This window comes from Helianthus annuus, chromosome 4, assembly GCF_002127325.2.
Source record: "Helianthus annuus cultivar XRQ/B chromosome 4, HanXRQr2.0-SUNRISE, whole genome shotgun sequence".
Lineage (NCBI taxonomy): Eukaryota > Viridiplantae > Streptophyta > Magnoliopsida > Asterales > Asteraceae > Helianthus > Helianthus annuus.
Window position 1 is genome coordinate 55,445,756 of NC_035436.2, and position 21,586 is coordinate 55,467,341.

Sequence of the window (21,586 nt, forward strand, 5' to 3'; positions counted from 1 at the left end):
CAGGCTCCAGCGTGAGAATAAGCGACTGCTTTGGGAGTAATTAAGTGCTAAGAGTGAAGAGTAGAGGGAATAGAATGTTTAACCTGTGGAATGAGGTCTCTATTTATAGCCGGAGAGGTGTAAGAGGTTATGGGCTGATGGGCCTTGGGCCGGAAACGGACAACATAACGGATATGCTCTTTGTCTCGCTGGCATCGACTGCTTAGTGGCTTCTAGACGTTCCTCGGTGCTGGCGCACCTTGATTGGAGCCACGTGTCATTGTTGTCGGCCTTGTTGTCCTTCTGCCATCAGCAGACAAGTGGAGATCGTGGGACAGTTGTCTCCGTCCTCTGATTGGTGCCACGTAGGCGTCCTTGTGTACTTCTCGTCAGACGATCGTGGCGCACGATTGACCAGAGCCTGCTGGACGCTCATTGGCTCCTTTTACTGCCACTTGTACCTTGTGTACCACAGTAGGTAGGCTTGTGCTTCACTACTGTGTGGTTCTTGTTGGGCAGCAAACTAACCCGCGCGGGTTTAGTATGCTCATTTGTTCCCTTATTTTATGCTAAGTGCTGATATCTGAGCCTCTTGTGGGCTGTGCCTCGCGCGGGATAGATCAGAACGTGATGTAGGCCGCGCGAGGATCTTATTAACAAGTTTACTGAAATAAGGAGTATGGTCTCACGCGCAACCTGAGCGGAGGTTTGCGCAGCTTTTTGGGACCATACCCCTTCAGATTTAGAGGTCAAACCTATAAAACTTTTTTACCAACCTAGACTATAACACCATGAACATAGGTATTTTTACTTTGCTTTTATCCAGAGTCGACCTTTAATGGGCAGGGAGGACCTACGATTAGAGCACATATAAGATGAAGTTGAAGCGAGAAAGAAGTGAATCTCTGCATAGAGTTAGACGGAAAAAAAAAAAACTTGAGAGAAAGAAAATAAGGCTCTTCTACTCTTTAATAAACTTTTTTTGAGTCAAACAACTTAAGGGTCAATAAAGTTTTCAACAACAATGACAACACATCTTATGAAAAGGTTGCAGAAAAGTTTCATTGCATTCCTCTCGTTTTTATCTTTCTCGTCAATTATTATAGGTTATTACTAGGTTAAAACCCCGTGTATTACACGAGTTGAATAAATGTAATTTTATATACTAAATAAAAAAACATTATATTTTTAAAAACCTCATTTATTACTCGTGTTGAGTAATATATTTTATATATTAAATAATAAAAAAATTATATCTTTAGACACTTCGTTTATTGTGCGGGTTGAATAAATGTATTTTATATACCACACAATAAAAAAATTATATTTTTAAAAAACCATGTGTATTCACGGGTGGAAGAAATATAATTTTATATACTAAATAATAAAAAAATATATATTTAAAAAACTCCGTGTATTGTACGGGTTGAATAAATCTAATTTTATATAGCAAATAATAAAAAAATGATATATCTTAAAAAACCCTGTGTATTACACGTGTTTATCTATTGTTAAAAAAATATTTAAAATTATATCTTTAATAACTTCGTTTATTGTGCGGGCTGAATAAATGTAAATTTATATACCAAATAATAAAAAAAGTTATATTTAAAAAAACCTTGTGTATTCACAGGTTGAAGAAATGTAATTATATATTAAATAATAAAAAAGTTATATTTTAAAAAAACTTCGTGTATTATATGGGTTTAATAAATCTAATTTTATATAGCAAATAATAAAAAAATGTTAAATCTTTAAAAAACCGTGTATTACAAGGGTTTATCTATTGTTAAAAAAATCTTTCTAAATCAAAATGGATTTTTTTATTATTTTTTAACTTAGGTTAATACTATTTTAAATTTTTGGTGTGACTAATAAGTTTTTTTAATATAATTCCTAATAGTTAACAATAATAACATTAACAATAAATAATATGCATGTTTATCTACTGTTAGGTGAAACAATCATTTTTAGTTTAGATAAGACTTTACGATTTGAAGTTAAGTTTATGCCAATAATTTAGGGTTGATAAGATTTATATTAATTTAATTTATATTTAATAATTTAAATTAAATAATAATTATTTAAAATTAAGGATGGTCTAGAATAATGACAAGTGTCCCAAAGTTGGTTTCTTTTATTATATAGTATAGATGTTTTAGAAACTCCTTTTTGTAAGGTGGATAAAATTAATCTAAGTAAAAAGATTTTAAAAGATATACAACTAGCTATGTTAAAGTTTAATATGACAGTTTTAAAAGTTTTTCAAAACTTTTGATATCGGTTAGACGGTTATAATTTATAACAATGTTGGTTTTATTAATTCTTAGAACAATATTAATTTCCATAGCAAATATATTATTTAATTATTTTCTTCTATGCACGCCTTTTTTTGCTCGGGCAAGCGTTTTTTTTGCGCCTTGGCTCCGGGCTACGCCTATACGCCTTGCGTTTTTGACAACCTAGGTTCTTGTTTTAAATCAATTGCATGCACATTACTTTGCTTGCGGGGCCTTCATGGAGTCGTCAATTTCAAAAAGGGGGGGGGGGGTTAATTAGGGGTTTAGGGATTTTAAGTGTTTTTATGTGTAACTAAGTAACATATGGCCATTACTAGTGTTACAGCATTAAAACAATGTTACTAGTCCATATTTGGTGTTTTGGTAGTGTTCGGATAATTGTTCAGTGTTCGTTTCGTTGTCGGTTCGCTAAAAAGTTAAGTTATGTAATTTATAAGATATTATATGTTTTTGTGTTTTAAAAGTATACCCAATACTTTTTAAGTTGCTTTTGATGTTTAAACATATTTTTGGACTTGTATAATTTGTCGAATTCTGAATCATGCGAAAAATGGTCCAAAACGGACACTTTTAAGTTCGTTAAATTTTTCCAGAAAGTGTTAACTATTATACTTGTTTTCCCCACTTGGGATTTGGTATATTTTTTATGTCGGACCTACATCTAAGTACTAAATCTACCATTTAGTTGAGTATTGAGGTTGTGCTGACACAGTCTGCCTAACCAGTGAGTTTGCTAATTGTTTTGACGCAACACTTAAATTGTTTCACAATGCGATGAATGAAATGTATAACATGCATGATTTAAATGTATGACATGGAAACATAAAATGTTGATGTTTATAACACACAATTGCAGACAATAAATAGTTATTAAATGGTACGGAAGTTACCGGATTTATGTCGTTTATCACAGTAGTGAATTGCTTTTAGGTTCCTTCACCTAGCCGGATGTAGCAGACTTTCCCTCGAATAGTTTGCCCAATCCTCATGGTTAACTATACATGAATTAATAAGCCAAAGATAATCCTCCTCGTTGTTTTACATAGGGATAAGAGTAAATTACCATTTTAGTCCTGAGGTTTGACAAAAATTGTTGTTTTAGTCTAAATAGTTTCTTTTCTTGCCATTTTAGTCCAAATAGTTTTGTTTTCTATCATTTTAGTCCCTAACTTTTGTCATTTTTTGCCATTTTCATCGACCACCACCACCCACCACATCACAACCTTCTATCATCGCCACCACCTGCCTGCAACGTCACCACCCACCCACCTCACCACCATCACCACCCACCATTTCCACCACCACTGGCCACTTTCCCGCCACCCACGTCATCAACCAACACCATCACCATCATCGTAAAACCAACAACCACCGCCATCATCTTTACTGTAAATCGGCACAACACCATCCCCATACCATCGCACCTGCAAAAAAAGAAAGAAAAACGTGGTTTGACCAAAATTCACCTAAGTTAACTAAATTTTTAATGGACTTAGTGGGTTAGATGAAAATGGCAAAAATGACAAAAGTCGGGGACTAAAATGGTAGAAAACAAAACTATTTGGACTAAAATGGCAAGAAAAAAACTATTTAGACTAAAGTGGCAATTTTGGTCAAAACTTTAGGTACTAAAATGGCAATTTACTCTAGGGATAATGAAATAACTTACTCGCTTAAAAAATGTTTGAAGAAAGCTTGATTAAAACCAACTCTTATAATTTCCGAACCGAACTAGACTCACTCGTATATATTTTAAGCTAAATTTTAATATATGAACTCGATTAACTTAGTCGCTTACATGTAGGTTGTAAAAGAACCGAACGAACATGTTCTTGAACTGTTCACGAATGCTTACCGAACGATATTTCATGTTCGTGTTCGTTCATTAAGGAAATCAACGTATTCATGAACTGTTCGCGAACACTTACCGAACGCAAACGAACACAATAATACAAACAAATGTTCATACATACATGAACACAAATAAACGTTCATGCACACAAACAAATACACGAACAACATTCATTTTAGAATAAAATTTGCATTTTTCATCATAACGATTACGAAGAATCCACTAAAATTAAATAAGTACTTAATGTAATTATCTGAACATAGTTAAAATAACTGTCATAAAACAACTAACACAAACTTAAATTGAAATAGTCAAATAAGGGATGTTTGCGGAGGTATATAGTATAACTAGGATTCCAAAATTTCTATAAACAAAAAACCAATAGAATAAAAATATAACATATAAAAAACCTTTATGTAAACAAACACAAATGGACATAAACTAACAAACATAAATGAACACAATACCGAACGTTCACGAACGAACACATCCTTTGTTCTTTCTCGTTCGTTTAACTTAATGAACATAATTTCTTGTTCATGCTCGTTTATTAAATAAACGAACAAACATAAAAAAATTTCCCGCCAAATAATTTGCAAACTGTTCGTTGGATCTTAGAGCTCTACTTTTTTTTTTTTTTTTTTTTTTTTTTTTTTTTTTGAACGGTTAACGGTTCACTCCCCTTAAGAAATTCGCCCGCACTGCGGGTTCGAATCCCAGGCCCCCCCTAAGGTCCAGCCGCACTGGAATTACCCAATATTGGTACCAGAGTGGACTCGAACCTGCACCCCTCCAGAAGAAACCCCCAAGGGGGAAAACTCCTGACCTCCTCCCAACCACTTGGGCTAGGGATCATTGGCCTCTACTTTATATAATAGTAAAAAGCCAATGTAAAATAAGCCCACATTAAAAACCAAAAAGAAGGCCCAAACTTTGCTTGGAATGAACCAGTAAATATTAAACGGATTACTAGTAGTCGCTTTGAATCCAAGCCGGTTTTCAATACATTTGACGTTAGGTTTCATTCGCCGTCGTCGTCTCCGGCCGCCACATCCCTAACTTCTTGAATGGCAAGTCTCGAACCCTCAATTTTCATTAATTATTGTTGATTGTTATTCGGTGTTGATTTGGATGTTTTAAGTGGATAATTTCTCAGTATTTTGATCAATCTATCCTCTACTTTATACGTGTTATTGGATGTTAAATGTTTACTTGTTCTTGGAGGATTCAAGTAGGTGAAAACCTTGATTTGTAAAACTTTTGATTGTGTTTTTTTAGGAGTTTTAAGTCGGAGAAAGCTTTGATTCTTGTAATTAAAGCTTACAAAGAAAGACCAAGAGTAATTTGAATATTGGGCTTGACTACTTGATGCTATTAGTATCAATATTTCAATACAATGAAATATTGAAATAGTATTACTAATGGCATCAAATACTTCTGGTCTTCTAGCCGTTTAGGTTCAAAACCGAGGCGAGAGCTTCACATAGATGTAACATTGCTCTATATACAACTAAAAAAACTACATGTAGAGCCTTTCAATTATGTAAACCAAATAAACTCTATGTAGAACATTTCTCGCTTCTAGGCCTGTAAACGAACCGAATGTTCATGAACTGTTCGTGAACTTGTTCGGCGAGAAGTTCGTTTATGGTCGTTTATTTAATAAATGAATGAACATGGACCCAATTTTTTGTTCATTTATATAAACGAATGAACATGAACTCACGTTTTTTTTCGTTCATTTATGTTTGTGAACATTCGTTTATGTTTGTTTGTTTGTTTATGTTCGAATATTTACATTTGTTTATGTTCGTTTCAATTGAATACATAAGTAGTTTACATTTATATAAATATTAAACCTAAAAGGAACTTTCTAACCACTTATATAAATATAACTAATTGGTAATTGGGCTTTCTAGTAATAAAAATGGGATTCCCAATTGAGTTTATCTTAATTAATCATTAATTTATATAAGGAATATTGGATTTTAATAATCCCAACTATTCGCCGTTGGCCGCCAACAGTCCCAACTTCAAAAATAACCACTGGCAGTCCCAACTATTAACATATTGGCCTCCATTGGACCCTGATTAACAGAACCCTAACGTCGTTAGTCTCCGGTCGCCGGAAAAACGTTTTTGGCTGGAAAATTCAACATTTTCGTCCCACACCTCTTTGTAACCTTATTACGGACCTTTAGGAACCTTTTTTCTAGTAAAAACATCAATTATTGAAGTCGCCGGAAAACTCCTTTATCGCCGAAAAACTTCTTTTTGGCCGGAAAACTTAACATTTTCGTCCTAAATCTCTTCGTAACCTTAGATCGGACCTTTAGAAACCTTTTTCAGGCCAAAAACGTTTTTTCAGCGACTGGAGACTAACGGCGTTAGGGTTCTGTTAGTCAGTGTTCATTGGTGGCCAATATGTCAATAGTTGGGACCGCCAATGGTTATTTTTGAAGTTGGGACTGTTGGCGGCTAACGGCGAATAGTTGGGATTATTAAAATCCAATATTCCATTATATAAAAAGTTGCTTTATGTTGGTGTATGTTTAGTCAATTATGTTCATCTGTGTTCATTTATGTTTGTTCAACTATGTTCATTTGTGCTGTTTATTGTTTGTTAAATTATGTTTTTTTAAGTTTTTTTGTTTATGTTCCTTTACGTTCGTGAAGTGTTCGTTTAAGTTTTAAACGAACACAAACATGCCCATTTTCTTAATGAACGAGCATGAACAAAAAAAATGTGTTCGATTATATGTTCGTGTTCATGTTCGCGTAAAGCTAAATGAATGAACATGCAAATGTTCGTGTTCGTTTGGTTCATTTACAGGCCTACTCGCGTCTGTTTTATATATGATAAGCCTTTTAATAACGTAAACCTTTCATTATCAATTCATTCTTTGGTCATTTTTATACACCATCCTCTTCCATACGCTATATTTGACTAACTTTGACCATTCACATGCTTGAGGTGTTGCTCTGTACAACCAAATAAGCTAACTAAAAGTTGCGTCTCGCTCGTTTCTTTACATGTTAGGGTTGTGAGCCTTTTGATCCCGTAAACCATTCATAATCTCTTCATTCTTTAGGTCATTTTTATATTTCGGCCTCCTCCGTACCCTAATATTTGACCAATTTTGGGTTCTAATACATAGCTTTATTTTTTGCTTTTAGAATTGTATATTTTGTGATTTTGATCAAAGTATATCTTGATATTAAATTTAAGAAAAACTTTTGGCGGGAAATCTGACTTCTTAGTTAATACACATAAGTGTTTCAGTATGAATCATAAACAATCTAGTGAGAACATATATGCTTGATCGATCTTGAAAATAATACGTCAGCTAGGTTTATAGTCATAATTTAGGGTTGAAAACCGATTGGTGCGTAATAAACGCCTTTTTAATGTTTGGATGAATAGATTCTAGTTCTACTTCTAGTTGTCTGTTTATTTGGAATACTGGAATAGTCAGTTTCATATCGGTTGCAAAAACTGATTATTTGATTATGATTATGACCATTCAACATCACATTATCGCTTTCGAGTTTCGTATCCCATTCAAATGCCCCTTAATAACCAAAGTTTTAATTTTTTAAATCATTTTAATCTATATATATTTTTTTAATATCAACCTCTCTGCAGGAATAGATGCTCTTGGGTCAAAACGACAAGATTTGTTCCAATGAAAAAAAACGGGATGTTAGGAAAGAACCGGATTGAAGACATCCGCTGGTTGTGTTCCCTCTCGAATTCCGAGCTCGATATACTCATTAGCCTAAGAAAGATGGCGACCCGAAGACAATCTTGTATCCTGAAAAAGAAAGGTGCCCGAAAGGCATCTGTTATCAAGCATAAATCTTTGTCAAAAAAGTTCGACTTGAAGATGCTGAGAGATCTTAGTTTTGTGTTAATGCAAGTTGTTAAAGAAGGGTTGGTTGATGTCCCGGAATTGGCTGGATTGCATGTTGACAACTCGAATTTAGCAAAATACGAAATTAGTGAAGAGTTTTGGGAAATGGGTGTGGAAGAACTGATGGCGTATATCCATCCCGATAAGAAGAAGAGGATATCTAAGTTGTTTGGGATTGATGATTCGGTTAGAAGAAAGAAGAGAAGACTTAGCAGTGGAAAGAAAACAATTACAATAGATTGATGATCTAGAAACAAAGATACTTACATGTTACATATATGCAGCTGTTTGTTTTTTCCTTTATGTTTCTTTGGATCACCTTAAATTAGACAATGAGTTTATTTTGGTCAACTAAATCTAGACAATGAGTCAACCTAAAATGGATTACACCCATCATCATTGTTTATCTCCATCACTTACTTGGTGTCGTCAGCACCGCCACAATTGTCGTCGCATCGCCACCTGTTGTCGCTACTGCCGTTGTCAACACCACCACCGGCGATGCCAACGAAACTGTTGTCGCCGACTCACCACCTTCTCCGCCACCGTCAGCATTGTCGCCACCTGATGACCATTTTGAGAAGTTGTTAAGTAATGAAAAGCAATGTGCACAACACATCATGTTGGTTGACTTATTTTGACTTTTTAATCTAACTAAATACTTCTGTAGTTCATACTAATTCAAAATGTTGACATACAACTCAGGTGTAGGCTACGAAACCTTGTTCGGTTAATGTGGAAAAGCTTATAAACCATTGAACGCTACTCTCATCTCCAGCGTAAGATGCTATTATTTTGTCTGTTGTTTCCATTAAATTCAGAGGTGGCAAACTTGTTTATCTGTAAATGGGTCAATTTGGATTATGTTTTATCTCAAACCTGAACATAATTTTTTGTGTTAATTGCCCAGATAGTCCCTGTGGTTTCACGTTTTTTCACGTTTAGTCTCCATCTTTGAAATAGTAGGTATGCTCCCTATGATTTGTTATTTTGTTACTCGGATAGTCCCCTGAGTAAATGTCAGTTAGTTTGGTCAGTTAAGTTGGTGTGAAATTACTAAATTGTCGTTACTAAACATAAAAATCAGATTTATTATTTAAAAGAAATATATATATTAAATGATTTAAGTAGGGCCCACCCCCACCACTACCCCTCACCCTCTCCCCACCCCAAACCCCCACCCCATTGTATCCCTCCACCCACCGTCTCCACCCTTCCTCCGCCGCATAGTTGGGAATTAGTTGAAGATACGTTTCAGTCAACGTATTTAATATATGTTCATCCCATTCCACATAGTTGGGATTATTTAGAGATTTGGAACAAATATCGTTACATAGTTGGATGAAATTTTCTCCTTTCCACATAATCGGGAATTAGCTGGAGATACATTTCAATCAACGTATTTAATATAGGTTCCTCTCCTTCCACATAGTTGGGATTAGTTGGAGATTTGGAACAAGTATCGTCACATAGTTGGACGAAGATTTCATCTCCTTTCCACGTAGTTGGGAATTAATTGGAGATTTGAGATACTTTTTAGTCAACGTATTTAAAGTGGATCCCTCTCCTTCCACTGTTCCACATAGTCGGGATTAGTTGGAGAATTTGGGATAAGTGTCGTCACATAGTTGGACGAAAATCACTTATAGATTATTAAGATTTTATCGGTGTGAGGGAAACAGTTTTCCACTACTATCATCTTTTCAACCACTACCATTGGTCGGAATATATGCTTAAGGCAGATTCTTTTATCATGGTCTATTTGCTAGTCTTAATCACGTAAGAACTAGTACTCTGAACAAATTTAGAGGGAAAAATATTTGCATGATTGCTCGCGGGCTTTTGACCAATTTGTCTATACCATATAGATGTGGCATTTTAAGTCCTTCTCCTTCCACATAGTTTGGATTAGTTGGAGATTTCAGGATACGTTTCAGTCAACGTATTCAATATTGGTCCCTCTCCTTCCACGTAGTCGGGATTATTTGGAGATTCGGGACACGTCTCAGTCGACGTATTCAATATAATCGTCACATAGTTGGACGAAATTTTACACTTTCTCAACCACTCATTGGTGGGAACATGTGTTTTTGGCCTTCGTCTATATGTGAGCAATCAAGAGATTTATTTGATAAGGTAGGAGCAATAAAATTTAACCTTGTTATTTGAAGGAAAATAATAAAATGGGCTCCATAAAATCAACGATCATTCTTATGGCAGTAATATCGCCAAAATATATTTAGATGCTTGATATCAGTACAATATGATCATTGGAGATCTTAGAGGTTCCATGCATTAAACCTTCATACTGGCCAGACATGAAAGCAATATATGGCACACACTAAGATACTGCCAATCATCATATGGTGCTTTTATCATATCAAGTTTGGCACTTATGATTGTAAAAATCAATGAAATAAAAAAAATCAATGTTGATCAGATGGAGAACTTACTGGCGAATTTACCGGATTTATATAATTTAGTATATCCAGATGGGTTTGGATAATTAGATATCGAGTTTCAAACTCGTGATTATAAGCTTTAAGTAAGAACCAGAAAAAGTGATTCCTTTTTCTCCTAAATCTCCAGAATGAGAGAATTTTGAATCAATAGAACGGGATTTTATGCAAAAGTGCACATATATCCTTGCCATGATACGGTTTCTTCTATTACTGCTATTCAGTCAGCTGGTGAGGTATCACCGAAGTGTCTATCAGATGTGATAGACTTTAGATTAATGATATTGGGTATAGAGTTATACCAAAGGAATATCAAAAGAAATAGTATCTTGTGACGAGGTTTTAGCATCCTCGTATTGGAGTAATAATCTCCAAAATAGTGTAGTTCGCCATACGGAACTTCAAGCTACTCAATGGTAGAGATTATCGAGTCCGCGACCCATCATAGATTCTTTATTTCGTCCGCGACATCTTGGCAGCATTTGCAAAATATTCATAAAATCAATAGCTATATATATAAGTAAGAGTAGTCTTATGTTCGGGTCTAGACTCGGAGTTTCTTAAGTAATCTACATTTGTGATATTTGAGACTAGACATAAAAGGCTTGTGTCTAATTCACTCAAATTGTAGCTCTTATACCAACCTGTCACACCCCGATTTCCGGTGGGCCCGGATAGGTCGTGACGATTGGATAACAATATCACAATTTAATAATATGCAGCAGAAGTATTGGAGTAAAAGTATTCATTTAATAAAAGCTTGAATATATACAAACATTTATACAATCGTTCCAGTACATGCCCACATGCGGGATCTAGTAAAAAGAGTTTTAGACATCATAGGCCTTAAGCTTGAGGAGTTGCAAATTCCTTAGCCTTCCTTCTAGCCGACCCAGATTCCCAGCCTAATAGTAAGGTTCGGTACCTGCGATTCAATCTTTTGAAAATATGTCAGCTTTCGCTGGTAAATACAATTAACTGACTCGTTTTGAAAACAATTTTTCAAAAAGAGTTTTATAGATATAGAAAACCCGTAGGTAATCATTTAATATTTTTTGGGATTCTTTCTTGTCACCAGATTTATATACTTGTCATACAATGGGAACCAGAGATCAGAGCCGGTTATTTTCAGTGCTATAATGATTAAGGTACACACCAAAGTTGAATAAAACGTGTCTTACAGTCAACATGCCTACCCCTGCATGCTATTCCGTATGGCCATAATAGTTCATGAGTCGGGACGTCCGGACACAGTTATCAAGTATAACGGATTAAACCGAGTTCTTACATTTATGAGCAGTCATAGTCGACTCATTTATGTAATGCTCGCTCCAAGTGGCGTATTCGCCATACCCCAAGTTTAAAAACAAAATAAGTTAAGAGTATTTACCTTTTGCTAGCTTCCAATCAATATGATTATAATTTAGCAAAAGCCGCAAGTAAAAGTATTATTAACCCAAGTCCGACTATCTGGGAGGTTCTATAGTCTGGAATGAATAGAATTATTATCTGTTAGAATGTATACGGGTCAAAGGTTAGCCCCTTTAGATATGACCCATTACTTAAGAATAGGTTCGCTAGATTAAGCGTAAATCATATAGAATGTGGTTTATACCTATCCGAGTGCAATGACTCATTAGATAAAGGTTATTTAACCAAGCATTCTGATTTGTAGAGGTTTTGAAATTTTTAGACCCGTTACGCCTAAATTATATGAACTAGGTTCATATGATTAGTTATGCGCGTAAAAACAGGTTCGGAAGGTCGGTCGGGTCTTATGACAAGTCCAAGGTGTCAAAACACATTTTATAACATTTACACATTCTATTCTAAAGTCATAATGTTAACCATTTGGTTTAAAAACCGTTTCTTTAGCTTTTAAGATAAAAAGGGCGTAATCGTTATTTTTAAGATATAAGTTCTAGACTTGTCATATAACCTACCAAACAATATGACCAAGAGGTATAACTTCTAAGGGTTATACCTTATACTAACATGGTCATAATATCAGTTCTAAACAAGTCCTAACGTTGACCAAACGGGTCAGAATTGAAAGTCAAAGCAAAAATCAAACTGCTTGACTTTAGATATAGAATTGAACTCTAAACAAGAAATGATGAGTTGGACATGTTTAGACATGTCCTAATATGTTTTATAAACTGTTGTGATGTCAAAACTTAAGGTTTTGATAGTTAAAAACTTAATTAGCAAAATTCGCAAAGTTTACGTTTTTGGCCATGTATTTAATATAAATTCGACTCGTCATTTCGCCTACTTAACGTGATCTTTAGAAGGTATGATCCCAGGGGATTATAACCTTCATTTTTACGATCACGTAGCCATGTTCGAATCGAACATTGGCTTGACCATATTGGTCATAATCGAAAGTCAAACAGAAAGTCAAACTGTTTGTTTCGGCTAATAACTTAGCCTAGAAATGAAATAGACTAGAGAGAGCACTTACTTGTGTTGAAGAACACTTTCAGAACTCAGGTGGAGGCTTCCAAAGTATGGTAACAAGCTCTAAGAGCAGATTTTAGAGAGAAAGATGGAATGAGCAAAGAACTAGTGCAAATATGGAGGCTATTTATAGTTGAATGATGATCCTAAGATGATGCCAAGTGTTGGCACTTGATCTAGGATGATAACACATGTCTAATGATGTGTAAGAACCAGAGAATTGGTGGCAATATCGAGCTAGGTGTCACTCTTATGTAGAAAGCCTTGGAGAACAAGCATAATCTGCCAGCATGGTCCCTTACGGACCGTAAGGGTTTATTGCTTACGGTCCGTAAGGACCTCAGCGCACCAACTCTTTATTCAGCTTACTGTCCGCAAGCTCCAAATTTTTATGGTTCGCATGAGGTTGCCAAGGAATATTATTTTGAGACTTTTACATCTATAGTCCCTGGACTTTGATTCTTTCGCCATTTTGCATAAATAGTCCCTCTCCTTCCTAGAGTCGGGATTAGTCGGAGATCCGGGATGTGTTTCAATTAACGTAGAATGTAAGTCATTCCTCCTTCCACATAGTCGGGATTACTTGGAGGTAGGGGTGTGCAATAACCGAACCGTTAACCAAAACCGAACCGAAAACCGACAAAATCGAACCGAAATTAACCGAAACCGAATTAACCGAAAGTCGGTTAACGGATATTTTTTTTTACCATCGGTTAACCAAAATTAACCGAACCGAACCGAATCATTTTTTTATATATTTCTAGCTTTTGTACCTATATTTCATGTATTTCATGTTTTATACTTTCACTAGGCTATCACCCGGGAACTTCCCGGGCTAGGAAAATTTAATTTACAATAAACAAAAGTACATAAATAACACTTTGAACCTCTTAAGTATCCTCTTGCCCTTCTCCACCAAAAATTTTTATTTCGGTTGTTATACCGGATTTCGGTACCGTATTAATCCCATTACAAAACGAAACGAATCGATAAAGGGCGAAATCAAACTCAAAAATCATGTTCAAGTTTACAAACTTCTTTCATTTTAATTTCATTTACGCTAAATACTTATAATCGACCGGTAAATATACAAAAACACACCTCAATTATCAAACAATACACATAAATTTGATGTCTTGATTATACTTGTCCGCTATATTCATTATCAACTTCCATGCGGTCTATTTTTTAGCATTTCCTACATTAAGAAGTCAAAAAAGTCACTACAATTTCAATAAAAACAAAGATAGCAACAACTTGAATGAGGCTAACTGCAAGTTCATGAGAATTTACCTTGTTCTCCTATTCCTCCAAAAGATATCCATCTTTTTGTACCTCTTGAGCAACATATACCTCTGGCCAACCAACACTTACAAACAATCTACAAATTGTAAATATGGGCTACCTTAGTTTGACAATTTAATGAGGGAAGGGTAACAAAGTAATCTCACAACCTTGCATAAGCCGCAATAAAGTAATTTCAGAATACATGTACTTCATCATTGCTAATATGGTAGGTATAGCCCTTTGCATTACATGAATTTAATTTATCTCAAATTTCAGTTTTCAAGTTGAAACCAGAATAATTAGAATACACATTCAAATACAGATTTGCGGCATCAAACAAATAAAGAATAAGATAACCCACATGGCATAGATACAGGTTAAGAGGTTAAAATTGCTAGCTCACCAAATATGAAATAATTAATATATTTTATAGTAGTTCATAGCCGTTATACTGAGATGTCACTTTAAAAGTAGATTTCTTTACCTGAAAAGGACTTATGGAGCAATTAAGCAGAGAAGTATGGTTTACCAGCTTCTAAAAGGTAACCTAAAACAAAAAATGCCTCTTAATAGAATATGTCAATATGCTAAAACTAAGCATCACACTAAATGTCAAAAACATTTCATCATAAAATCAAAGGAACTAACAGGACTTTAGAAAAAACCTACATGTAATCATAATACCATCCGAAATTTAACATCTAAAATGACAACAAATGATAGGTGAGGTACCTTTCGTCTCAAACACCACACTAACGCCTGCATTAGACCCTACCAAAGACCCAGATTCATAAACCCATCTACTCCATGCAAAACCTTGCTAATAAACCCTTGAACAGACAGTGCCATTGTCCCATCACTATCCTCTCTTTTTTCCACCAGTTTCATCAATTCTGCATCATTCTTCGAAGCGAGAGCTACAGACTGCGGTTCTTCTTTGTCATTGTAAGTAGTTTCTCCAACTCTCCATAAGCCCAATAGTAGCTCGAAAGAAATCTTAAAAGACTTCTAGAATGCGTCTTTTATAAGGTTGGATTGATTTGAACATAACTGAGTGAGGCAATCCTTATTTAATCCAATAATTGTCAGGTGGTGAACCACAAAGTTTAAAAGAAACTATTTATAGAATCAGGTTGTGTATAGGGTTGTTCATTTTTATCCAAAACCCGAAACCCGGCCCGAATTCAAAGCCACCCGAACCCGAATTAGCGAATATCTGAAAAACCCGAACCAGAGAAACCCGAACCCGACCAACCCGAACTTTAAATGGTTCGGTTATCGGGTCACTTTTTCCCTACCAAAAACCCAAACAACACGACCCGAAAAACCCGAAACACGAAACCCGACAAAAAACCTGAACATTTATTGTTTTTTTCTTATAAAAGTGTTTTGGTTTTGAGTCTTTAATATATGAAACATCAAGTTTTGGGACTTTTAAATATTATAATAGCATATTGTCAAATAATGTTTGAACTTTGATGATATTTTTAAAGTAGCAATATGAATTTTATGATATCTTGTAAAAAAACATAAATTTTTCATTTTACATCGAAACCCGAAAACTGAACAACCCGACCCGAACTAACCCGAACCCAAATAACCCAAAACCGACTAACCCGAACTTTAAATGGGTCGGTTATTGGGTTAATTTTTCCTAGACAAAAACCCGAACAACCCGACCCGAAAAACCCGAAACCCGAAGAAAAAACCCGATGGACACCCCTAGTTGTGTATGCATATCACATAATCCAACCTGGTTATCTGATCCCGGTTATATAATGTTACATAATCAGTTTGAAACCGCACATCCAAATATCCCCTTGCAAGTATAATTTGAAACACAAAAACAAAAAATAAAACTAAAGAAAAAAGGCGATAATTTCTAACCTGAGTTATGATGTCAGTACATGCCCCGACAGAAGCAGCAAGAAGAAAATTTGCTTTTGTTCCAATTGATTCTGTACTATATTTTACCTGGTACAGCCTTTTAAAATAACTATATCCGTGAAAGTACACAAATTGTGCGATAAATGATTGCAAATTCTTTGTTCCAAGACACTGATATAATGATACAATTTGACCTGTAGAAACAGCCTCCCAAAACACATTAGATACATTCATGCATGGTTCACAAAAAAAAAAAAAAACCTTTTTTATCTAAACAAATTTCCAATATTAATAAAGTACCAACATATAGCATAATATGACTAATGGTATAATATTTGCAGAGGGTAGTTAACTGACCTCTACAACAACTGGACATAAACAATAGTTTCTTTAATGATTACTTGGATTGAAAGTTACAATGGCACACATATAAACCATCAGAATTAATTTCATAAACAAATAAATACACAATACCATAAACAAATAAATACACGATACAAGTACATTATCGCGTAAGGACTGAAAACTATATCAGTACCTTATGCATAAGGAGATGTGTTGACTTTTAATGTCTGTCAAACTCTAAACTGGTTATGATTTCCTGATTAATTAGAGTCAAAGCAATCAGATTTAGGGACAACAGTATCGAGTAACTGCAAGAAAACTAACTATTGAGGTAAATGTAAAATTCACCTAACCATCCATAATCCAAACAACAAAACAGATAATGGAATTAACAGTTGTCCAATCCTAAACATCCCAAAAACCTTTAAAAATAACAAAGGGGAATAGAGAGGCTGCTTCCAATGAGACCCCGACTCGATGGTATTCTAGAAACTTCATATAATCGGGTTAAAAATCCGGGTATGGTAAAACACATTTGCCCATTCATTTTCCCGCCCAAAACCTAGTGAGGTTTGGTTGTGTGTTTTGGAAACAGTGATGTGATATAGAAGCAATCATAATCATAATCAGATTCAGAATCTGTTTATCAAATAAACTCTGAATATTGCAAACACCCCCCATTATAACTTACCAGTTCAAAGCGAGGCATTGTGTGATGGGACCAAATAGAATGAGGCGAGTGATGCCAAATTGGCTGTGGTAAGGGTAAATGTGGCGGGGGAAGAACCAATGAAAGTCTACTACCAATCGAAGCATTTTCAACCATGGAAAATCGAGGCTTTTCAACCATTTCGACCCACTTGACACGTTTCATTATAGGCTAGTATTTTTATTGACAAGTTTCATTATTAACATATACAATATGCATGTTAATAATGTACATGTGCGATTGTTAATAATGATTGCTGAAGCACCCAGCAGCCTCAACAACATTTGCCTTGGCTATAAAACTACCTTTCCCTCGGTGCACATTATTTGAACAGTTAACGGGTCAAGCTGTTTTTAAACGAAACATGTTTGGGTTAAATCTTGTGTTAAACAAAAAAAACACCCTTACACTAAATTCAACCAATAACACAGTAACACGAAGACACGTCTAAAAAAAATAAGATTTGATATCATAAAACCTCAAATTTTGGATCTATATTTACCACGAAAAGATGCAATTTTAACCTAATCATGATGCCAAAAGTCAACATTACAAACTTACAACTAAATTCAACAATCTTTAAAGCTAAATTGACCATCCAAATGTTGGTAAATAATGATTTAACCAAACAAATTGAAAGTTTACTCCATTGTTTAACAGTTTGGCAATGTCTTTTAGCCCTTAAGCTTAAACGATTAAGAATTTAAGATTACCTATGGTAACATATTCAGGAACAACATAACCATATGTACCTATCACCCGTGTGGTCACATGCGATTGGCTAGCCGATGCTAATTTAGCCAGCCCAAAATCCGATAGCTATGCATTATACGACTGCCAGAGACGGAGAATCAATGATACAGTGATACTAAAGAAAGTAAAATCATTCATGAATACGATACAACCAACAAAGGTTAACTTACCCCATCAAGCAATATGTTTGATGCCTCAAAGTCTCTATAAATAACTTTCTTATCCGAAGTGTGCAAAAATGACAGCTCACAAGCTGCTCCTATTGCAATCTTAAGCCGTATATCCCATGGAAGCGGCTGAACAGTTGACCCCCCTGAAAAAGTCAAACCACTCAGAATAAGTTTCAATTCATTACACATATGCACACCACATTAACAAAACTCATAAATTGAAAACATTTCATGACTAACTAACAACTAATAAAGGAACCGTACTTCCGAAAAGGTGGTTCCGAAGTTGCCTCGTTGCATGAGTTCATATACAAGTAAAAGCTCTTTTCCCTCATAACAATATCCCAAAAGTTTCACCAGATTCGGATGTGAAAGCCTTCCTAAGAAGTTTACCTCAGCCTGTTTCAAATAATCATAAAACTAATGTATTAGAATAACCGAAACGCGTACATAGTGGGCCACTTATTCAGTGGCGGATCCAGAAATTCCATCAGTAGGAAAACAAAATTCAAACTTTTGTAGGCGTATAGCGTATTGGTAAAATTATACAAACAACATATTATTAACTATAACTATACGACTTTGAACGAATATAATTCACACAAAACCCACAAATAACTACACAGATTCCATGAAAAACAAGTTAAAGATTTCAGCTTTGTACCTGAACTGAGATGAACAACGCCTTACAACCTGCAGTGGGCCAATGAATAGGAAGTTACGACAGCAGAGTAACTTAGTTCTTACAAAAAATAAATAAATAAATAAGACGGGTCTAAAGAGACGAATAACTCAAAATGCTAGTTCATCCAATGATCAAACAATTTCTACACTCAAAACAATCTTCGATTACTATAAACAAAACGGCAACAATTTCTAAAATCAAATAGAATTTTGTTCGGATAGATTAATGAGTGTTAATTATTCAACAACATTCACCTTTAAAAAATTCAGAAGATTTGTATATTATTCGAAGAACGTTTTTATTAAAATCAAACACAATAAGCAAAATAAAACTCCAAAACTTACCATCAAAACTGGACTTGCTCAGGATCAACTTGTCGAAACCCTAGCCTTCACTGCTGGAGGCGGCGGCTAGGGCATTCTATCCACAGATCTGTAACAAAAAAACGAAGATGAACAGACGAAGATTATGATGAATTTTAAAAAACTATTGATTTCAAAATTGCAAGGTTTTACCTGTTTGTTCCTAAACCGCATCGCCATGGAATTAGGGTTTCTTGTCTAGATTGTGACCGAACAAACAATACTAAGCCGAATCGTTGGAATCTTGAGCGTTTCCACTAATCGCAATGAAGAAAACTGATTTGTGATGGAAGGTGTAGGAATCGCAACGAAGAAAACTGATTTATGATGGAGGTGTTGGATTTTCGCTAGTAGGGTTTGTGATAGAGGCGTAGGAAGAAGATGTGTTGAATAAAAGGAATAGGGTTAGTTCCTTATATAACCGGGTCAATCCATGCAGGTTTGGATTCAATAAATGGATCCCGTGTAAGAATTAGACAATTCCCTCATTTTCCCGCCAAAAATCTAGTGTGGTTGCACCACAACGCGACACGTGTCCCAAACCTTATTTATTTATTATATATATAGATTTCATATAATAATACCTCTATTTTATTTATTTATGCCTTCATTTCATTTATTTATACCTTTATTTCATTTATTTATACGTTCATTTTATGTATTTAAACATGTATTCATGCATTTATACCTCTATTTCATTTATTTATCATCCATTTCATTTATTTATACATCCATTTCATGTATGTATACATCTATTTCATGTATTTATACCTCCATTACATATATTTCTAAGCAAAAAATTTAGCCCTTGTTTGAATTGGTTATTAACCGAAAATTAACCGAACCGAACCGAAAACCGACAAATTAACCGAATTAACTGAACCGATTAACCGATGACTTCGGTTACGGTTACGGATAATGCTAATAACCGAACCGTGCACACCCCTAATTGGAGGTTCCTCCTTCCACATAGTCGGGATAAATTGAGTGTTCGTAGACATGAAGAAAAATGATTTCGTAAACTCGTTCATCAATCAATCAAGAAGATCTCTTGGAAGCAATCCAACAGTCGTTGTTGATTGATGAACTAGTTTACGAACTCTATTTTCTACATGTCTACTGTTAGGGGTCAATTTTACATATTCAGGATCCTAACGTCTTAGCATACTCTAGTATCCTGACATGGCTAAGGATCATGAGTACTGGTATTAGTAACATTTATTTTGTCCCTTCTAGGTAATATTCGCAGGAATATTCCAAGACAACAGCTAGGGGATAAAGAACTCCTGAATTGTCGCCAAACATGTAGAAAGTCATGAGAAGCAAGCAACGGTCACTTGCCCAGTCCACTGAGAATCCTGGAAAAGTTGGACATTTAGTTAGGATATTATTTGACTTCTGTACTATAAATAGCATGGTCTAATCGACATAGGACATAAGACTGACTAAAAACGTATTATTTATATATGCTCTGTTATGTTATGTATTACATATATTCTTTTGTAAAACGGGTATGATTCAAGCGGATTGAGAATAACTAAGATCCTCATGGCTAAATTGGTTATTAATGTTAAGGACATGCAATTCACTCAAATTCATATATATTGATATAGTCAAAAGTTATCTATAATTTATCATATAATTTGTATCTTTATTTATGAGTATAAATACTAAGCGAATATGATATTTGAATTGACTATATTACTCACATATGAGCTTAGAGTTAGTTAATGGTGAATCTGGACTAGATATTTGAAAAGAGTAGTTGCGAAATGACATTCAGAGGCGACGTACGCATATGGCATGATTCTTCTTTCAAGTGGCGATCAACAAGTATTAAAACTTTTAAATTCAATGAATTGTTTAAGGTTAAGGCATTGGAATGTGCGAGGTTATAGAGATAAAACTAATTTGATATTAATTCAGATGTGGATTAATGATACGCTTACTCTAGAAAAATGCCAAGAACGAAAGCCTGCCATTCGTTTTGAAAGAAGGGGTTGGAGTTTAGACGATCGTGAAGAAATTGCAGGATGTGACATATGTTTATGGTATCGCACACTTGTTTATTTTTGTAAAAGCATGAATGTTATCGTTTAAAAATTTAGGCGGCATCAGGAAAAGAAAAGTGTAAATGAACTTATCATGTTATTAGCTTATATGAATGGTTATTAATGATCCTAGTTGATTATCTTTGTACATTATCTTTTAAATTAGTTGTAGTTGTTTGTGCGTATAAAAATATACGTAGAGAATGATCGAACAAATGCGTATCTACTTAATGAGTAAGTTAGAGAAAATATGCATGTCTTGTGAGAAAGTAATAATAAATCTAGTAAACGTGTTAGTTATCATTACTTTTGTATGTACCACAAAAATATTCAGTTTATCCTCTTTTCTAGTTGGATCAATCAAACTATTGTA

At 34.7% G+C, this 21,586-nt stretch overlaps 1 protein-coding gene and 2 long non-coding RNA genes across 16 annotated transcripts; 1 reads left to right on the forward strand and 2 right to left on the reverse strand.

Annotated features, from left to right (window-relative positions):
* Nucleotides 1-5,061: 5,061 nt before the first annotated feature.
* On the forward strand, nucleotides 5,062-8,396 carry LOC110936456. Its single transcript, XM_022178850.2, has 2 exons — nucleotides 5,062-5,201; nucleotides 7,778-8,396. The coding sequence occupies exon 2, from the start codon at nucleotides 7,818-7,820 to the stop codon at nucleotides 8,286-8,288; it is 471 nt and encodes a 156-aa protein (XP_022034542.1). The 5' UTR covers nucleotides 5,062-5,201; nucleotides 7,778-7,817; the 3' UTR covers nucleotides 8,289-8,396.
* Nucleotides 8,397-11,234: 2,838 nt separating this feature from the next.
* Nucleotides 11,235-13,051, reverse strand: LOC118491278. 2 transcript variants are annotated; one of them, XR_004891113.1, is made up of 3 exons: nucleotides 12,969-13,051; nucleotides 11,895-11,991; nucleotides 11,235-11,441 (listed from the first exon to the last, which is right to left on the reverse strand). It is a non-coding gene; the product is annotated as an uncharacterized LOC118491278 (long non-coding RNA). The 2 variants fall into 2 exon arrangements; XR_004891112.1 differs by having other exon boundaries at nucleotides 11,235-11,991.
* Nucleotides 13,052-13,946: 895 nt separating this feature from the next.
* On the reverse strand, nucleotides 13,947-19,550 carry LOC110936457. Of its 13 annotated transcripts, none has more exons than XR_002590037.2 (10): nucleotides 19,316-19,550; nucleotides 19,145-19,232; nucleotides 18,780-18,808; nucleotides 18,380-18,514; nucleotides 18,116-18,258; nucleotides 17,945-18,026; nucleotides 16,677-16,739; nucleotides 14,984-16,332; nucleotides 14,258-14,345; nucleotides 13,947-14,162 (listed from the first exon to the last, which is right to left on the reverse strand). It is a non-coding gene; the product is annotated as an uncharacterized LOC110936457 (long non-coding RNA). The 13 variants fall into 13 exon arrangements; XR_004891115.1 differs by having other exon boundaries at nucleotides 17,906-18,026; XR_004891117.1 differs by adding an exon at nucleotides 14,736-14,798 and having other exon boundaries at nucleotides 14,984-15,301; nucleotides 16,139-18,026.
* Nucleotides 19,551-21,586: the final 2,036 nt, after the last annotated feature.

What these genes read in the sequence shown, in the direction of transcription:
- LOC110936456 (XM_022178850.2), top strand. Translation starts at nt 7,818, where the DNA reads ATGAAAAAAAACGGGATGTTAGGAAAGAACCGGATTGAAGACATCCGC.